Source organism: Hyperolius riggenbachi, unplaced genomic scaffold (genome assembly GCF_040937935.1).
Source record: "Hyperolius riggenbachi isolate aHypRig1 unplaced genomic scaffold, aHypRig1.pri scaffold_170, whole genome shotgun sequence".
NCBI classification, from domain to species: Eukaryota; Metazoa; Chordata; class Amphibia; order Anura; family Hyperoliidae; genus Hyperolius; species Hyperolius riggenbachi.
This window is the reverse complement of record NW_027152381.1, coordinates 180,962-202,727: the sequence shown is the minus strand read 5'-3', so window position 1 is coordinate 202,727 and position 21,766 is coordinate 180,962. Positions and strand designations below refer to the sequence as shown.

At 44.7% G+C, this 21,766-nt stretch overlaps 1 protein-coding gene across 1 annotated transcript in view; it reads right to left on the bottom strand.

Moving 5' to 3' along the window:
* Window positions 1-18,326, bottom strand: part of LOC137543698 (serine protease inhibitor Kazal-type 1-like) — a 54,456-nt gene extending 36,130 nt beyond the window's left edge. Inside the window, exons 1-3 of the mRNA XM_068264820.1 lie at window positions 18,225-18,326; window positions 18,087-18,115; window positions 6,457-6,578 (exon numbers count right to left, since the gene is read on the bottom strand). Of these exons, the coding sequence (XP_068120921.1) occupies window positions 6,457-6,578; window positions 18,087-18,115; window positions 18,225-18,279 (206 nt within the window). The 5' untranslated portion in view covers window positions 18,280-18,326. The remainder of the gene's footprint in view (window positions 1-6,456; window positions 6,579-18,086; window positions 18,116-18,224) is intronic.
* Between the last annotated feature and the right edge of the window lie 3,440 nt (window positions 18,327-21,766).

Genomic DNA, 21,766 nt, shown 5'->3' with positions numbered 1-21,766 from the left:
CCCCACATATCTGATATCATTTTATTCGGAAGGAGTTACTGAATCATTTCTGGGGTGAATTTCTTCTACACTCCAAAGTATGTCTATGAAAAAGCAAAAGAACTGACATTTCTAAATAAAAAAAAATGCATTTTGCAAACGCTGGGATTTTGCGGGTGGAAAAAATTAAAATGTTGAGGAATGGTACACCTCTGCTGATTTTGTGAAATTTAGTGGAATTTTAGGGGAAACTATTTAAAATCTTATGGAGGAATGGTACTTCCGGAAACAATCTTTCATACACAGTCCAGGTTTTTCAGGACAATCTGTACAGTGATATCGACTGAGTACTCTCCTTTTCTGCTTAGAGCAAACCCTGCATCTTTTCTGTGGATATTCTTTGCAGGCGGTTGGTGGAATTTTTACTGGGTAATGTTTCCCAGAAAGTCTGGCAACTGCATCACTTCTTGTACTTGGGCCTTCATCTGATGGTTCCAGCAGTTCGATAACTATGGTCTCCAGGAAAGACTTATAGGTACCACTGTTTGTGGACTTTTTGTGGAGTATCCAAGAATTAACTATGCCCACTTGAATTAAATAAATTGCAACCTTTTTATACCAGTACTTTGACTTGCGCAAGGCCAGGTGTGACTGTACAAGACGGTCGTTGAAGTCCACACCTCCCATGTACTGGTTGTACTCGTGGATACATAATGGCTTCTGTACACCATCTGTCCTGGTCGGTGCGTTTGCTGCTGGATGTATTGTAGAAAGCATGTACACATCCCTTTTGTCCTTATACTTCGCCGCCAGCATTTCATTGCTGCGAAGATATTGTGACTCTCCTCTTTCAAGGCGCCTGTTGACTAGCGTCTGTGGGAAGCCTTTACGGTTCGATCTCATTGTACCACAAGCAGGGGTTTTCTGGCTGAACAGATGTTTAAAAAGGGGTATACTCATGTAGAAGTTGTCCAGGTAGAGATTATAGCCATTATTTAGCAATGGGGTAATTAAGTCCCACACCACTTTCCCATTTGTGCCGATGTAATCTGGGCACCCAGGGGGCTCTAATTGGCTGTCCTTCCCCTCATAAATCCTGAATGACCAGGTATAGCCACTGGTGCTTTCACAAAGCTTGTACATTTTGACACCATACCTCGTGCGTTTAGAGGGTATGTACTGCTTTATGGCCAGACGTCCGGTGAAATGTATGAGGGATTCATCGATGGAAATATCTTTTTCAGGCATGTATAGCTCTGGAAATTTTTGGGAAAAATAATTGATAAGGGGACGGATTTTATAAAGCCGATCAAAATTTGGGCTGGTACTGGATGCACACTGAGCGTTATCATTAAAATGCAGGAAACGCAATATTGTCAGAAAACGTGTTCTGGACATAGTGCATGAGAAAATGCCCATGTGATGGATGGATATCTTGCTCCAGTAGTCTTTATAATGATGTTTTATGGTGATGCCCATATTCAGGAAAAGCCCTAAAAATTTTCTAAATTCGGGGATTGTAGTGGGCTTCCAGTGACCGGGCTTTGCGTAACTGGACCCTGGGTGAGCAGCGATGTGCTGCTGAGCATACAGATTTGTTTGCTCCACAATCATCCCCAACAGCTCATCCGATATTATCAGCTGAAAGAAATCCATTGGGGAGAAATTTGTGGTGTCTATGGATATTCCTGCCTGGGCGGTAAATGGTGGTTGCTCGACTGCTTCCAAATTGGCGGGTGACCACACAGGATTAGCCATGTCCTCTGGTATCAATGTGTGGCGGCGCCGGCGTTTTGCAGGGGGTACTCTGCTCTCTCCACTGTTTGTCTGGCTGGCTGTCACGACAGTCTCTCTCTGCCTCCCGCTGCTGTTTGGTTGGGGAGAGGACTGATCCTCAATTTCTGAATCAGCGGATATGGTGTCGCTGTCGACGACTGGCTCAAACTCCGAGTCAGAGTTGTCCACCTCCTCGCTGCTTTCACCAGACAGGCACATAAGTTCATACGCCTGCTGAAGAGAGTACGTCCTCTTCGTCATTTCTGCCTTTTTAAGAAATGGCAGTATATACACAAACTGTATATGGGTACGGCCCCTATATGCAGTCACTTTCCACAGAAATATATATACAGTGCTGTATATACTACACTATATATACACTCCTCTCTACACTACACTATATATAAAGTATATATACACTCCTCTCTACACTACACTATATATACAGTATATATACACTCCTCTCTACACTACACTATATATACACTATATATACACTCCTCTCTACACTACACTATATATACAGTATATATACACTCCTCTCTACACTACACTATATATACAGTATATATACACTCCTCTCTACACTACACTATGTATACAGTATATATACACTCCTCCTCTACACTACACTATGTATACAGTATATACTCACTTCTCTCTACACTACATATACACTATATATACACTTCTCTCTACACTACACTATATACACTCCTCTCTACACCCACTCCTATATACTGTACTCTCTACCCCTACACTATATATATATATGTCTATCTACACTCCTTTGTACACTGATCTACACTGATCTACACTGATACAATACAGACCCTAGACCCTAGACTACACTAACACTATAGGTGTTTGGGAAGGGATCAGAGGGGATCAAAGGTGTACAATAGTTAAAATAGTTTTTTTTTTTAACATTAAAACCGTCTGTGAGACACAGACACAGCAGCTGCAGCTCTCTCTATCAGAGATCGCTGACAGTCTGACAGGGAGGGCGGGCGAGAAAGCAACTTTGTTGCTTTCTGCCCAGTGATCACTGTGATTGGCTCACAGTGATCACATGGTAAGGAGCCAATGAAAAAGGCTCCTTACGCATAAATTAACTTCCCGGCTGTCTATTGACAGCCGAATTACGGGCGGCCAGGAGACCCGATCGGCGGGAGGTAGCGGGGAACCGGCGGCATAGATCCAACGCCGGATCAGAGTAGATGCGCCGCAGGAGCGGCGTAGAAACGTATTCCCGCGGTCCCCAAAAGGTTAAAGTGATCCGTAAGTCCCTCCCAAAAATTACTTTTACTCACCTGGGGCTTCCAATAGCCCCCTGCAGCTGTCCGGTGCCCTCGCCGTGTCCCTCCGATCCTCGTGTCCCCGCCGGCAGCCACTTCCGGTTTCGCCGTCAGGAGCCGACAGGCTGGGAACGCGAGTGATTCTTCGCGTTCCCAGCCACAATTACGCCCTCTATGCTGCTATATGCTTCATGCTTATATGCTATAGCAGCATAGAGGGCGCAATTGTGGCTGGGAACGCGAAGAATCACTCGCGTTCCCAGCCTGTCGGCTCCTGACAGCGAAACTGGAAGTGGCTGCCGGCGGGGACACGAGGATCGGAGGGACACAGTGATGGCACCGGACAGCTGCAGGGGGCTATTGGAAGCCCCAGGTGAGTAAAAGTCATTTTTTTTTACTTAAGGATCACTTTAAGGCACAATGTAGCCAACTGTTTGTAAACATTATGGGCAGTCGATTAAAATAGTGAATTTTTGTCCCATTCATTAACTAAAAAAGGAAAAACTTTCCATAAACGTCAATTCCTGCAGAAAATGGCACAAAAAAAGAACACATAGGATTGAGACATTGGGCCTGATTCACAAAGCGGTGATAACTCAGTTATCACGCCTAAAAGACTTTAGGCGTGATAAGCTTTGCACCGATGAGTTAGCACCAATTTGTGCTCTTTATCGCGCGCAAAGTCCCGCGCGCAAAGTTTTACTGGACACTTTGCACGCGGGAATTTCGCGCGAGTTTCATTTTATCACGCCTAAACTGAGTTTAGGCATGATAAGGGGCTTTTCACAGGCGTGCAAACACTTTGCACCGCTTTGTGAATCAGGCCCATTATATTGATGAGGGCTACAATGCAAGTCTATAAACCTACAATGGATGCAAGTGTGACAATGTTTTCAGCAGCCGTAATTGATTCACAGAACTGCATCCCGAGATGCAGTAAGCTTCAGGCTGGGTGCACACATAGCAGTGTTGCGTAAAACGCTGCGTTTTATGCAGCAATATTAGTCAATAGGACACAGAATAAAATGCAGAGACCTGCAATTTACAGTATGCATTTCAGAACGCTGGTTTTGTTGCATATTGTGCAGGATTGGTGCCAAAACGCACAGAATAAACGTCTATGGTGATGCATATGCATAGCGTTTTAATGCGTTTTCCATGTGATTTTGAGTCTCTGTTACGTGTCTCCTATGCAGCCCAAAGACTACTTTCTGTAGAAAAAGCACTTGACACCCCATAGTTGGGAGATACATTTATTTGTGCACCTAAAAAAATAAGTCGTTTTGGCAGTCAAAGCACATTACAGAGGTTAAGGAAGGCTAGTGTTGGAATTTCAAGCAGTGTTAGGGTCATGATAGGGTTATACTGAGAATACCAGTTGGAGGGAGTCAGGTGATATGGATGTACTGACCCTTTCTGATGGAACCAAAAGAGAGTGATCGCTGTCGGTGACTGGTGGATCTCAGACATTACTTCCAAATGATGGTGAGTGAGGACACTGTGGGGGCCACAATGATTGCACTGAAATATATTTAACATGAGCCCAAGGTGAGAGAGATGGAGACTGCCATATTTGTTTCCTTTTAAGCCATACTATTTGCCTGGCAGTCCTACTGGTCTATTTGGCTGCAGTAGTGTCTAAATCACACCAGAAACAAGCATGCAGCTAATCTAGTCAGATCTGACAATAATGTCAGAAACACCTGGGGCTTGATTCACAAAGCGGTGCTAACCTACTTAGCACGTCTAAAGTCTTTAGGCGCGCTAACCAGGGTGCTAAGTAGGTTAGCACCGGTTTTCTCAATTGAGAAATCCGGTGCTAACCTACTTAGCACCCTGGTTAGCATGTCTAAAGACTTTAGACGTGCTAAGTAGGTTAGCACCGCTTTGTGAATCAAGCCCCTGATCTGTTGCAAGCTTGTTCAGGGTCTATAGCTAAAAGTTATAGAGGCAAAGAATCACCAGGACAGCCAGGCAACTGGTATTGCTTAAAGAGAACCCGAGGTGTGTTTAAAGAATGTTATCTGCATACAGAGGCTGGATCTGCCTATACAGCCCAGCCTCTGTTGCTATCCCAAACCCCACTAAGGTCCCCCTGCACTCTGCAATCCCTCATAAATCACAGCCATGCTGTGAGGCTGTGTTTACATCTGTAGTGTCAGTCTCAGCTGCTCCCCCGCCTCCTGCATAGCTCTGATCCCTGCCCCCGTCTCTTCCCTCCAATCAGCAGGGAGGGAAGGGATGCAGGCGGGGACTGGAGTTCTGCAGGAGGCGGGGAGAGCAGCAGACTGACACTATAGAGATAAACACAGCAAGCTCTGACAAGCTGTTTGTCAGCAGCGTGGCTGTGATTTATGAAGGATTGCAGAGTGCAGGGGGACCTTAGGGGTGTTTGGGATAGCAACAGAGGCTGGGCTGTATAGGCAGATCCAGCCTCTGTATGCAAATAATATTCTTTAAACCCACCTCGGGTTCTCTTTAAAAGTAAAAAAATATGGCAACCTCTATATAACTCTAGCCTCCTGGTCACTTTAAATACCCTACATGATCCCAGGCTGATGGTTGGGAAGACTTTTGGCTTTCTCATAATAAGCATCATAATAGGGGTAGGTTCACTAAATTGCAGTAAGCAGAATACATGTGTAAGTCTTAACGCATGATCAGTAGAGCATAATGCTATACATTACATGCAATTCCCTACGCTCTACTTATCGTGCAGTAAGACTAAGGGCTCGTCTCCACTAGTGCCGCATGCGTCTTGCAGACGCACGCCGGCACTGAGCGGGTGGGCGGGATTGCAGGCGAATCCCATGAGCCGCGCCATGCACGGCTATGGGATTCGCAGCCTCCGCCGCGAATTCTGCAGGGGGTTCCGGCCGAATCGCTCCCGCACGCGTTTCTGCCGCAGCCCCGTCATCCCCTATGGCAGAGTTTCCCTGTGCGAATCATGTGCGGGGAAACTCTGCAGAATCGCCGGCGAAATCACCGTAATGGAAACGGGCCCTTACACGTTATTTTGCATACCACAGGTTAGTGAATCTACCCCACAGATAGAAGAATACCAGATCAGCAGATCATCTGCTGTCATCACAGAATTGGGAAGACCTGTGTTTACCTTGTGTGTAAATAGGCTAAAACAGAGGCACCTTTGATCTGTCAGGCACCTTTAGCACCCAAATTTCCTAGTTATGCTGACAATTCAATAAACCCATGTCAACGCACAAACTTTCACCCCTCTCCACTGGCACCCCAAATTAACTGTCATCAAAATATCAATGAAAACAATCAATTATAAGATGCAACATTTATATTGTTATCACATAATTGCTTTACATCACAAGATTTGAACATCGCTTTAATGAAATTCAAAGTTATATCCTATTCTATATGTTATTGTACTTACAGTTTGCCATTGCAAAGGTCGCATTCATTATTATAAGTATCGCCATCTGTTCCACATACTTGCATGAACATTTTGTTACAGGCATAACCCCCTTTTGCAACTTGTCCAGTTGGACACTTAGGCTGTGAGAAGAACAAAAAAGCGGTTATTATGTATTAAAACTTATCTTACTTGTCTAATGTGAACCTGGTCTAGTTATGGTAATGCAAATGAAAATCATACAGCGCTACGGTTTGCTACTGCCAATACCACCTATAATATACCAAGCTCTATACAAGTATCCACTAGAGGTTAATCTGAACACTACACTTACAGGTCAAACTCGAAAAATTAGAATATTGTGCAAAAGTCCATTTATTTCAATAATTCAACTTAAAGAAACACTGAAGTCTCAGAAAATGCAGCTTTTTATTACAAAAACCTGTTCAACATTATTGCTAAAATGCCACATCCCCGCGGCTGAACTCTAACTACATCCCCCAAAACTCCCCTCGCAAAATCCACGACTTTCTTGGTCATGGATTTTGCTGCCCCGGGAGGCAGAGCTTTCAGCTGCAGCTCTGCCTCCATGCACATCTATCAGCGTGTATCTCCGCCTCTTCCCCACCCCTCTCAGTGATGGAAGACAGAGAGGGGCGGGCAGAGGCAGAGATATGCGCTGATAGACGCGTGTAGAGGCAGAGTTGCAGCTGAAAGTTCTGACACTCACGGAAGCGCTCCCCGCAGTGTGCCCCGGGGAGTTTGGGGGGATTTAGTTAGTGTCCAGCCACGGGGATGCAGCGTTTTAGTTAGGGCAATTATGTTGAGCAGGTTTTAGCAGTAAAAAGCTGAATTTTTGGAGACTTCAGAGTCTCTTTAACCACTTGCCAACCACCCACTGCACAGAGGCGGCCAGCAAGTGGATCACGCAAGGACCGCCGCATGTACAATTGGGTACAATTGGCGGCGGTCCTTGTACGGGCATGGGCGAGCGATCACGTCATTCGTGACGCGATCAGCCACCGGCGACTGGCTCCGCCCCCCTCGCGCTGTAACCCGCCGGCCGTTCGGAAGCGCCGGCGGGTTAGTAGCACCCGGATCGCCGCATACAAAGTGTATAATACACTTTGTAATGTATACAAAGTGTATTATACAGGCTGCCTCCTGCCCTGGTGGTCCCAGTGTCCGAAGGACCACCAGGGCAGGCTGCAGCCACCCTAGTCTGCACCCAAGCACACTGATTCCCCCCCCCCCCTGCCACTTGACCGCCCACAGCACCCCTCAGACCCCCCCGCTGCCCACCCCCCAGACCACTGTTTGCACCCAATCACCCCCCTAATCACCCATCATTTATGCCCTAAACTGCCCCCTGCTCCCTCCTGATCACCCCCCCCCCCTCAGATTCTCCCCAGACCCCCCCCTGTGTACTGTATGCATATATCCCCCTCATCACCTGTCAATCACATGTCAATCACCCATCAATCACCCATCAATTACCCCCTGTCACTGCCACCCATCAATCAGCCCCTAACCTGCCCCTTGTGGGCAATCTGATCACCCACATTAATAGATCGCCCGCAGATCCGACGTCAGATCACCTCCCAAGTGCAGTGTTCACATCTGTTCTCTACCCTAAACACCCACTAATTACCCATCAATCACCCATCAATCACCCCCTATCACCACCTGTCACTGTTACCCATCAGATCAGACCCTAATCTGCCCCTTGCGGGCACCCAATCACCCGCCTACACGCTCAGATTGACCTCAGACCCCCCCTTATCAATTTGCCAGTGCATTATTTACATCTGTTCTTCCCTGTAATAACCCACTGATCACCTGTCAATCGCCTGTCAATCACCCATCAATCACCCCCTGTCACTGCCACCCATCAATCACCCCCTGTCACTGCCACTCATCAATCAGCCCCTAACCTGCCCCTTGCGGGCAATCTGATCACCCATCCACACCAATAGATCGCCCGCAGATCCGACGTCAGATCACCTCCCAAGTGCAGTGTTTACGTCTGTTCTCTACCCTAAACACCCACTAATTACCCATCAATCACCCCCTGTCACTGCTACCCATCAGATTACACCCCTATCTGCCCCTAGGGCACTCAATCACCCGCCCACACCCTCAGAACGCCCTCAGACCCCAGCCCTGATCACCTCGCCAGTGCATTGCTTGCATCTATTCCCCCATACAATCATACCTTGAGACACCCATCAATCACCTCCTGTCACCCCCTAGCACACCTACCCATCAGATCAGGCCCTAATTTGCCCCGTGTGGGCTCCTGATCACTCAGCCAAACCCTCAGATACCCCTCAGACCCACTTCCGATCACCTCCCCAGTGCATTGATTGCATCTATTTTCCCCTCTAACCACTCCCTGAGACACCAATCAATCACCTCCTGTCACCCCCCTAGCACTCCTATCCATCAGATCAGGCCCAATACAACCTGTCATCCAAAAGGCCACCCTGCTTATAACCAGTTCCACAAAATTCGCCCCCTCATAGACCACCTGTCATCAAAATTTGCAGATGCTTATACCCCTGAACAGTCATTTTGAGACATTTGGTTTCCAGACTACTCACGGTTTTGGGCCCGTAAAATGCTAGGGCGGTATAGGAACCCCACAAGTGACCCCATTTAAAAAAAAGACACCCCAAGGTATTCTGTTAGGTGTATGACGACTGACGAGTTCATAGAAGATTTTATTTTTTGTCAAAAGTTAGCAGAAATTAATTTGTAATGGTTTTTTTTCACAAAGTGTCATTTTTCACTAACTTGTGACAAAAAATAAAATCTTTTATGAACTCGCCATACACCTAACGGAATACCTTGGGGTATCTTCTTTCTAAAATGGTGTCACTTGTGGGGTTCCTATACTGCCCTGGCATTTTAGGGGCCCTAAACCGTGAGGAGTAGTCTAGAAAACAAATGCCTCAAAATGACCTGTGAATAGGGCGTTGGGCCCCTTAGCGCATCTAGGCTGCAAAAAAGTGTCACACATGTGGTACCGCCGTACTCAGGAGAAGTAGTATAATGTGTTTTGGGGTGTATTTTTACACATACCCATGCTGGGTGGGAGAAATCTCTCTGTAAATGGACAATTGTGTGTAAAAAAAAACAAACAATTGTCATTTACAGAGATATTTCTCCCACCCAGCATGGGTATGTGTAAAAATACACCCCAAAACACATTATACTACTTCTCCTGAGTACGGCGGTACCATATGTGTGGCACTTTATTACACTTTTACGGTAGCTAACACTTCAAATACATGAAGCGAGCAGAGATGTTACTTCCTGTATACGCTCCATCACTGGGCGGCAAGCAATTATCTTCAGTGTTAGCTACCGCTGTTCTGAGGTGTGACAATGCCGGGCAGAACAGCGCCAGCAAGCTGGGGAGGAGGGTCTTGCAGTTAGTAAATTCCAATTTATCTGGTTAACTGGGTGGGGGGGGACCTTATCCTGGCTATCTGCCTATACTGAGTGCATCTATGACTGGCTATCTGCCTATCCTGTGTGCACCTATGTCTGGCTACCTGCCTGAACTGGGTGCACCTATGCCTGGCTACCTGCTGCCTATACTGGGTGCACCTATGCCTGGCTACCTGCTGCCCCAATTGGATGCACCTATGCCTGGCTACCTGCCTATTCTGAGTGCACATACGCCTGGCTACCTGCTTCCTATACTGGGTGCACCTATGCCTGGCTACCTGCTGTATATACTGGGTGCACCTATGCCTGGCTACCTGCTTATACTGGGTGCACTTACGCCTGTCTACCTGCCTATCCTGGGTGCACCTATGCCTGGCTACCTGCTGCCTATACTGGGTGTACCTATGCCCTGCTACCTGCCTATAATGGGTGCACCTATGCCTGGCTACCTGCTGCCTATACTGGGTGCACCTATGCCCTGCTACCTGCCTATAATGGGTGCACCTATGCCTGGCTACCTGCTGCCTATACTGAGTACACCTATGCCTTGGGGGTGCATCCTCGCAAGTTTTCTTAAGGCAGAAAAAGTCTAGAGCCAGCCCTGCTCTGTATAAAGCAAATATCTTTGGGATTCATAAAATATGGTTTAATTATATATACATAGTCAAAGCAGATGTATTTCATTTTAACCTCCCTGGTGATCTATCTCCACGGGATTTCTTTGCAAAACAAAAAGTAGTTCATTTCAAATAATGAATTAAACAATTAATTTCAAATAATTTTCAAGCATTTTTTTCCTAATTACTTTTTTTTTTTTAAATAAATTCAATACTGGTTATTATATTGAATTGTGTACAGATTATTGTACTGAATTGTATTGAATTCTATACAAAAAAATTATTTTGCTGCCATTGCGTAACCCTGGAGTCATCAACATGAATCACCGAAACATGTCAATGCCGAGGGAGAAGTAAATCCACCATGGGACATGGAAGAAGAAATTGGGGAAGCTATTAGAGGTACACAACAAAGGATCAACATGCCAATGGTGAGTTACCAAGTATAAGACCCCCCCAATATCTCCTCCCTCCAACCATTGTAAATTATTCTCTGGTGATATAGTGATATCCCTCCTCCCTTTCCAAATATTTCCCTTGTGCTCTAGTTGTATCCCTCCCCATTCAAGTAATTATCTGGTGATGCAGTGGTATCCCTCCCCCCCCCCCCAAACTAATTCCCTGGTGATCTAGTGGTATCCCCCCATTCCCTCCCCTCATTAAAAAAAAGTTTCCTGGTGATCCAGTGGTATCACCCCCCTCCTTCCCATTCCCCCCCCCCGCCTCATCAAGAAAAAATTCCCTGGTGATCTAGTGGTATCCCCCCTCCTTCCCATTCCCTCCCCCTATCAAACAAAAATGCCCTGGTCATCCAGTGATATTCCCCCTCCCTCCTTTCCATTCTAGGTCATCTAGTGGTATACCCTTCTCATCTTCCCACCCTCCCTGCAGTGATTCCCGTCACTGTGAATCATGTGTGAGCTTTACTCACCATGCCTCTCTCCATCGGCGATCGCACCATCTCTGCTGCATACAGTCCCGGTCTACTGTCCAGAGCACCGGGACTCAGCTTGATGGCATCATGCTCGGGACAATAGACCAGGACTGTATGCGGCGGAGGTGGTGCGATCGGCGATGGGGAGAGGCACGGTGAGTAAAGCTTGCACATGATTCCTAGCACTGGGCATTGCTGCAGGGAGGGAGAAAGCGGGAATCTTGACACTGCTGCAACTTCTCCGCTCTGCTAGGACTGTGTTTATTTATATGGGCTTCCCTAGGGCAGCTAGATGGCTGTTGGCACTGGCCCTGGGGAAGCGGCGGAGCAGAGAAGTTTTAAATTTCCTTGGTGGTATTGACGAGCCTGACTCGTCATTACAGTTTTCAGTAGGTTTTAGAGGCACAGTCAGGCTCATAAATACTGCCAGGAAGGTTAATTGCAAAAAATAAAACAGCTTAACATGAAAATGTATTTTTAAATGTTGCCCTACTTCTGTCCCAAAAACAGGTCTTATTTTAATAATGTCCTTATGTAAACTAACATTTTGACAACCGCTGTATTAAAGTAATGCTGATTATGTTTGCTAAGGCTAGGATCACCGTGGGGTGCTGCTGTTCAGCATAATGGCCACATTGCAATATGGAATGTCACATTGCAATACAAAAGTGCAGCCACTGCGTTGCATGCGATCAGAGTGCGGTACCCTACCACACTGCATGCAGTGTTTTGATGCAAAACGTGCATGTTTACAGAGGCGGTAAAGCGCATTTTTCATTGACTGTATGCGAAACAATGCATGGATAACGTGTGGCGCCACTTTCCATATCCGTTGTGTTCTTGCTGTTACAGGGAATGCAATGCAACACCCACTGTGAACCTAGCATAAGGAACAATTTTGTCATTTGTACTTACACTTGTATTCAATTTTTCTAATGTTTACTGGCAGAATCATCCATTTGTGGAACATGCTACATCTATATCTGTTTAACATTGCTAAAGACTGAGAAAAGATGAGACATAACAAAGAATGTTTTACTATGAGATCGTGGGCCCTGTTTAATTCACTTTTTCTCCTGAGTTTTTTCCTAGGTGTTTTTTTTTTCCAAATTTTATCAGTTAAATGCCTTTTAAGCCACCAGCAAGCAAAAAAAAATATTTTGGCAGTGCCTTTTCATCTACTTTTTACATTGCCGAATGCTGAATAGTTGCTTTAAACAGGAAAACAGGATATGAAAAATTATCCCAGAGCAGAAAACCTAGGACAACAAGTGAATTGACTAATGGCCTATATTTTCCCTAAACCTTTTTAAAGCGTTAAACTAGCAAAATATATACAGTATATATATTTAACCAGTTCAGTCTATCTGGACGAGGATGTTCGTCCAGATAGGCTCTGCTGCTGCTGCGAGCAATCGGGAATATAGTTCCCATTCACCGATCTCAGTTTTCCGCAGAAAAACCGTCGACCTCTCATCAGAGACCGCCATCTTTCTGCACAAAAAAATACTTCCCATCCACTTTCTAGTTCCTGGATGCGAGACCGTTCGCATCCAGGACTTTTTTGTGGCCAAATAGTAAACTACCGCCACATAAATTTTTTTTTCAACAATTACATTATTTTACATTTAAAATTAGCTGTTTTCCTTCCACACCAAAAATTACCCAAATACATTTTTTAATAAAAAAGAAATAAAAAAAATTACAATAAAAAAAAATGTAAACAACATAAATAGTTACTTAAAGGTCTGAACTTTTTAAATATGCATGTCAAGAGAGTATATTATTATATTATTTTAAATTATAAGCTTGTAAATAGTGATGGAAGGAAATCGAAAAAATGCACCTTTATTTCTTAATAAAATATTGGCGCCATAAATTGTGATAGGGACATCATTTAAATGGTGTAATAACCGGGACAAATGGGCAAATAAAATACATGAGTTTTAAAACTATAATGGCCAAAAACTGAGAAATAATGAATTTTTTTCATTTCTTTCTTAATCATCCTGTTAAAATGGATTTGGAAAAAAATAATTCTTAGCAAAATGTACCACCCAAAGAAAGCCAAATTGGTGGTGGAAAAAACGTGATATAGATCATTTCATTGTGATAAGTAGTGATAAAGTTATTGGCGAATGAATGGGAGGTGAACGTTGCTCGGATACATTAGGTTTTCGACACTGTGGGGCTGAACCGGATATATATATATATATATATATATATATATATATATAGTGGCTTGCAAAAGTATTCGGCCCCCTTGAAGTTTTCCACATTTTGTCACATTACTGCCACAAACATGAATCAATTTTATTGGAATTCCACGTGAAAGACCAATACAAAGTGGTGTACACGTGAGAAGTGCAACAAAAATTTTTTTACAACTCAATAACTGCAAAGTGGGGTGTGCATAATTATTCAGCCCTCTTTGGTCTGAGTGCAGTCAGTTGCCCTTAGACATTGTCTGATGAGTGCTAATGACTAAATAGAGTGCACCTGTGTGTAATCTAATATCAGTACAAATACAGCTGCTGCACTGTGACGGCCTCAGAGGTTGTCTAAGAGAATCTTGGGAGCAACAACACCATGAAGTCCAAAGAACACACCAGACAGGTCAGGGATAAAAGTTATTGAGAAATGTAAAGCAGGCTTAGGCTACAGAAAGATTTCCAAAGCCTTGAACATCCCACGGAGCACTGTTCAAACGATCATTCAGAAATTGAAGGAGTATGGCACAACTGTAAACCTACCAAGACAAGGCCGTCCACCTAAACTCACAGGCTGAACAAGGAGAGCGCTGATCAGAAATGCAGTCAAGAGGCCCATGGTGACTCTGGACAATCTGCAGAGATCTACAGCTCAGGTGGAGGAATCTGTCCATAGGACAACTATTAGTCGTGCACTGCAAGAGTGACAAGAAGAAAGCCATTAACAGAAAAGCATAAGAAGTCCCGTTTTCAGTTTGCCACAAGCCATGTGGGGGACACATCAAACATGTGGAAGAAGGTGCTCTGATCAGGTGAGACCAAAATGGAACTTTTGGCCAAAATGCAAAACGCTATGTGTGGCAGAAAACTAACACTGCACATCACTCAGAACACACCATCCGCACTGTCAAATATGGTGGTGGCAGCATCATGCTCTGGGGGTGCTTCTCTTCAGCATGGACAGGGTAGCTGGTCAGAGTTGATGGGAAGATGGATGGAGCCAAATACAGTGCAATCTTGGAAGAAAACCTCTTGGAGTCTGCAAAAGACTTGAGACTGGGGCGGAGGCTCACCTTCTAGGAGGACAACGACCTTAAACATAAAGTCAGGGCAACAATAGAATGGTTTAAAACAAAACATATCCATGTGTTAGAATGGTTCAGTCAAAGTCCAGATCTAAATCCAATTGAGAATATGTGGCAAGATCTGAAAACTGCTGTTCACAAACGCTGTCCATCTAATCTGACTGAGCTGGAGCTGTTTTGCAAAGAAGAATGGGCAAGGATTTCAGTCTCTAGATGTGCAAAGCTGGTAGAGACATACCCTAAAAGACTGGCAGCTGTAATTGCAGCAAAAGGTGATTCTACAAAATATTGACTCAGGGGGCTGAATAATTACGCACACCCCACTTTGCAGTTATTTATTTGTAAAAAATGTTTGGAATGATGTAGGATTTTCGTTACACTTCTCACGTGTACACCACTTTGTATTGGTTTTTAACGTGGAATTCCAATAAAATTGATTCATGTTTGTGGCAGTAATGTGACAAAATGTGGAAAACTTTAAGGGGGCCGAATACTTTTGCAAGCCACTGTATATATATACAGTATATATGTATATATATATATATATATATATATATATATATATATATAAAGATATATATATATATATATAACTATTAATCTTGGACATATAAATGTATGTGTTGGTACAATTATCACAGACAGTATGTAGGTAGTGTCTTGTCATTTACAAATGGCACAATACCCTGCCGCTTTAAAACTCCATGGTTGTGAAGTAGTTAAAGCATATTTGTTACAGTATACATTTGTAGAAACAAAAAGTCATCCCCAAGAAGTGTACGCATACAGTTTTATTTTATTTTTTTTTGCTTAGTGGTCCAGTTACATCAAACTTTCCAGCATTAGTATGAACTAGGGTTGTCACCCAGCCAGTATCTGGCCGGCCCGGCCGGAAAAACCACTTAAAAGCCGGCGCCGGTAAAATTAGCCCCAGGCTCCCAGCTGTGCAACCTGGAGACAGATCTCCCTCCTCTCTTCTTGGATTGGCTGGCCTTGCACTGCCAGCCAATCACCAGTGAGGATTCTCGGGAAGGGGGAGCCCAGCCAAGAGAGAATCCATGAGCTCACTGGTCTTCCCTGAGCAGCGTCACGTGCATCCTCTGAATTGTCCTCCTGGCCTTATGACAGGAGTCAGCTGCTCAGCTCAGGCACAGGCTCACACTACACTGTGTAGAGGGAGAAAAACACACAGAGGAACGGAAGAGTTCAGCTGAGAAGGCAGAGACACGTCTTCAGCAGAACCAGCACATAATTAACGTTCTGCTGTCTGTGTGAGCTGCGATGTGTAGGAGAGGACTCTGACACTGCAAATGTGGTGTGTGCAGTGAAAACAGCAATGAGCCAGCCCAGCCCCCCAGGCAGTGAAATCAGCAATGAGCCAGCCCAGCCCCTCAGGCAGAAGCCAGCAGTTTCAAGACAGGAGAGAGGTCCCCCAGATGACTTGTCACAGCTGAAGTGCTACTCTGTAAAGACAAGGTGGAAGAACACACAGGTGTGTCTCTCTCTCCCCTTCTCTCTCCCCCTCTCTCTCTTCCCCCCTCTCTCCCCCCCCCCTCTCTCTCTTCTCTCTCTCTCTTCCTCCCCCTCTCTTTCTCTTCCCCCCTCTCCCTCTCTCTCTCCTCCCTCTCCCCCCCTCTCTCTTTCGCTCTTCCCCCTTTCACTCTTCACCCCTCTCTCTCTTGCTCCCTCTCTTTTGCCCTCCCCCCTACCCTGCCCCCCCCCCCAACCCTCCATCAGCCCCTGTCCTCCCTCCAGACTCTTAAGGATACAATTCTGCGACTGATCGTTTCCGCGGTAATCAGGCAGAAAGGATTGGTCATACCCATTAATGGTCAAATTCCCGTTAGCCAATTCGATAGGATCGATCCGAAAAAAACAGTTAGATTCTGATAATCTGATCAACTTGGCTACCAGTTATTCAGTCATTAATGGGGCAGGGCCAATTGCATCAGATTGATTATTGCATTGATTGGAAAGGATCTATCAGTCATGGAAATGTATCAATAATGAACACCTTTAAAGTGTACCTTAGGAAAAAAGTGCCCCTGGGGGGAACGTTCCTCGGGAGGGAATAAGCCTCTGAATAATAGAGGCTTCCCCCATCCTCCGCAGTAGAGCAGACCTGATCGGGCTCGGATATTTTCGCCAGTGGAAAGCTGCTACTGCGCGCGGCAACAACAAGGGTCCCAGCACAGTATCAGGCTGGCTGAGGAGGATGGAGGAAGCCTCATTAGGATTTAGAGGCTTCCACTTCCAGAGGTATGTACCAACCAGGGGCAATTTTTAACCTTACCGGTGTTCTTTAAACTATTTAACATTTGTGTTTATTTTTATAATTTTAAATTTTACCTGTGCCATTTTTTAAAAAGGGTCGTAACAAACCCCTCCCACTTTTAGGCCACACCCTCCAGGCCACACCCCAAAGCCAGTATTTTCTCCATCAAAAGGTGCCTCGACTTACAGGGGCATGAGGACTGGTGAGGACTGGTGCCCATACATGTAGGCACCGTACATACATATGGTGGGAACAACACAGTCCCTCACCCCCTGAAGCCAGGCTCCTGTCCAACCTGGTCCAACCACATCCAGCAAATCTTGGATCCTGCTCTGGGGCTCTGTGCGGGTCAGCGGCGGGTGGGCTGTCCAGCAGGCGCCCTCGTGAGGTTAAAGAAGACAGGTCTGTGATCAGCCATCCCCTCATTCCTCTTGGCAAATGTCCGCTACCTCCCCAACAAAGTAGATGAACTGCATCTCCTCTGCGACAGAAGGGAGCTTGGCAGGAACAGTCCGGCCCTCTGTTTCACGGAAACATGGTTTCACAAACACGAAGACATCCCTGAGAATGCCTTTTATCTCCCAGGCTTATGCACCATGTGTTACTGTGCGTTAAACTTAATGGACTTGATTCACAAAAGAGTGCTAACTGTTAGCAATCGATATCGTTTTCGCGCGAAAATTCGCGTTTGCGCGCGAAACGTTATCGTTTCGCATGAAAATTCTTGATCTGGCGCAATGCGAAAAGTCACGCGAAAACGGCCTTGCTAACACAGCACTCTTTTGTGAATCAAGCCCAATGTGTGCTATCAGTGTACAGTAACATTTTGGGAATCAAGCCCTGTGAGTGTTCCACAAGCATACTTTGGTAAAGCATTCCAATAATTATTCAACTATGTCTTCCAGCACAGATTTAATTACAGATCAGAATGTATTAAAGTGGACATAAAGTCTGAAAACATAAACCAGACAGTAAAGCTTTGTCTATCCCTTGCTGGTGAAAATCATCTGACACTACAGAGGAATAAAAGAGAGCATACAATTATCATGGCACAGGTAGTGTGATTGAATTTACCTCCCTTTCTGCAGCAATGTAATTCACATCTGAAAATAAATAGGAAAAATACAATCAGCTTATGATGCTAATACTTTCTATAATGCCAAACAGTATGCTAGTTAAATAAGTAGATGAGTACAAGTAGCTAAAACAGACCTGAGAGGCTGAACAGTGCAATAAGCACAATAACTAGCACCCCAGTAATCTTCATAATGTAAGGATTATTCTGTGCTGGTCTGCTTCACAAACCTGGCACTGGGATCTTTTATGCAGTCTTCACAGAGGCAGGACTTAGGTGCACACCTCCTTATTCTGAGACACGTGCATAAATGACATCATGCCATGTGATCAGACGTTACACCATAATTACTTTTTAAATATTTGTTTATCGTTTGTCCTGTCCCTGATGTGTGCTAGTCATTCAATATACGGTAATTAAGGCATACATACTTGTGAAGCCACAGCTCTGCTCTCTGCAAACATTCCTGTTCAAAAGTTCTGGAGTCAGGTTTAGGTATTAGTAGAGGGAGAGCAAGCCCAGATTTACCTCACAGGAGCCTCTAGGCACAGGTGTCCTGGCATCCAAGACTTCGCCCTCCATGAACCTACAAACACCCGCCAAACCGCACTGCAAGTGTGCTGGCTGGCCCAGCTGTCACTTCCCCCTTAATTCCCTTGCCTATCATAGGTAGCTACAGGTGACCCTTAGTATTAGGTATTCAGAAGTTCCCTCATTATTAATTAGCTAGAGCGCCCCCCCTAGTATTAGGTAGCTATGGGAACCTCAGTATTATGTAGCTAGAGGTGCCCCTGACTGACGAGCAAGATCTCGTCAGTAGAATATTACACAAAAAGACACCAGCTATGGCCTCAATGAACCGCACCACATCAGACATGAATCATATAGAAAAAAGTTACATCCTTTATTTATCAATCCACAAACAATTAAAACATACTTAAAAACAGGTGGGGAATAGCATGTAAACCCAGATTGTCGGAGAACCGGCAGGAATTTGAAGTGCTAATATTGTGTGTGACACACCACTAAGGGTGTGAACCATAATTGGTGACACACTGATGTAATGAGTGAACGTTGGGGCTGCAAAATACACAGCATAAATAGCAAAAACAAGGGACCAAAGTGCAAAGTGCATACAACAATGTATAATTAAACAACAATCATGAAAAAACACACATAAAACCACTGAGGTGATCACTGTATAACTGGATGTAATACAGTGGAATAACAAACAACAACTGATCAATATCAAACCAATGTTCAGATAGAGTGAAGGAGAAATCCCCTGAAAATGTAAGGCAAGTAAAGAGTAGTGATAGACATGTTAGTGAAACATGTACCCAATAAAGTGAAGAAACCTACCAGTAATGAAGTAGCTCCACGGGTCCCCCACCGCTGCTATCGCGATTCGCCACGTTATGTGGCTTTCTCAAAGCTACTGTGTTACCTCCTGCAGCCATTTTATCCTAATCCAAGAGGAGGGGAGGAGGGAATGGACGCCCGAACGTAGCGTGGCCACGCTACTGCCTCCATCACTCCACGCTGCTGAGCAGCGTGAGAGCTCTGTCGGCTCCCGTACCTATGGTGGCCACATTGCGGCCAAAAAAGTATAACACGTACGTTCGTACGTAACTCTAGAGTAAACATACGCATAGGCGCCATCTAGAGTCTAAAAATAGACTGCAGGTTTTAAAGCATGAAATAATACAAACCTGCAAGACTATATTAACTATGTGCACACCCACCCCATCTACTGGCTGCAAAAAAGAACTACACGTACTCTATGTAAAAAGAATGAAAGGGAAAGACAAAGGATAAAGGAAATGTAGTATAAAGAAGAAATTATAAGGAACATTTGTATTATTATTTCCTTATCTATACATTACCACAGTACTGGATAAGAGCGCAACAACCAATTGGTACATGGGTACATTACAAATGACCTCAAACTGGTCAGATAAATCAAGGCTACTCCCAAGATAAAATAATAACTGTCGGAACCACATTATCATGTTTAAACAATAGCAAACTATGTAGATAATGTACAATTAAATAAGCACATGCAATCCTGAATTTAGAACGTCCAAGTGGACCAGTCCATATAAGAAACACTGCATAGACAATCCAACATCCTCTTCAGGGGTCCAGAATCTGTAGAGAAGTCCTGTCAGAGATTCTTCCTTACTTCAGACAGAGATAAGGGATGTATACTGTCCAAAATGATCATGTGTATAATCTGCAACTAGAAATAACACATTAAATATGATGCAGTGAAATGAAAACATCCACAATCGCCCATCATTGGATGAAGGAAAGATACCGTGATCCACAAATCAATATCAAGAGGCGACCATGACCCCAAGTCCCTAGAGAAATGGATGCTGTGTCGTATACAAACCAACTAACAATAAGTCATGGTTCACTACTCACCAAAGCAAACCATAATCACACAAACTCACATGGTGATACAAGTAAGTAGAGTAAATCCAGACCCCAAGAGATACAACCAATAGGGGAAAGTTATAAACCCAAACAAACACAACATGCCATACAAAAGGTCCCCGAGACACTATCCACAATGGGCACCCAAGTGAATCAAAGAAAGAGGTTGAAGAAGGACAATGGGGCTATTTCAGATACCCCACAAAAGTAAATTCCTCATTCATACCTGCTGGTTGCAAGGATCCCATCTCGTATATCCATCTTGTCTCATTCCTCAACAGAGTTTGGATTACGTCACCACCCCTAGGAGATAAACGGATTTTTTGTAAGCCTACCACAGTCCAGCCCCTGGTGCTCCCTCCATGTATTTTCAGAGCATGCTCGGCCACAGGGGTAAGGTTCTTCCCCTCAATCCAATCCCTCTCCGCCAACCGGATTGTTGACCAGTGCTTTTGAATCCGCACTTTCAGCATATTCTTTGTTTGCCCAATATATATTTTGTCGCAAGGACACCGCAGCATGTAAATAACTCCACAAGAGAGACAATTGACATGCTGTCTCAAGTGGAATTCCCTTCCTGTCTTTGGGCTGTGAACTGTTTTAGTGACATTCATAAAAGGGCAGATGTTGCATCTGCCACAAGGGTAACTACCCCCTGGTTGTACTCCAATAGTGGTACTTTTTTGGAAATGACTCCTTGTGAGCAAATCCTTCAGGTTGGGAGCTCTCTTAGCCGTGATGGAAGGTCTATCAGGTAGAAATTTGGTGATTACTGCGTCAGTAGTCAACACTGACCAGTGTTTTTGAATAATCCCCTGTAACTGATTCCAACTACTATTAAACGGTGTGCAAAGTCGGACACACCGTTCTTGGTTTTTCCTTTTGGGGTATAATAAGGTCTCCCTTTCAGACCTCTTGGCTCTCCTGTGTGCCAGATCTACCACCTTACGTGGGTATCCCCTATCCAAAAATCTCTCTCTCAGATCAGAGGCTTCCCTCTGGAAATCCCCTTCATTGGAACAATTCCTCCTGACACGTAAAAACTGACCTGTAGGTATGTTGTTCCGTAGTTGTTGAGTATGAAAGGATGAATAATGAAGTAGGCTATTCACAGCAGTTTCTTTTCTGTACAGAGTACTCCCAATGTGACCATCATCTGTGAAAAACAAATGTAAATCCAAAAAGTTGGTCGTGGAATTGGACATTGATGAGGTAAGTACTACATTCAAGGTGTTGT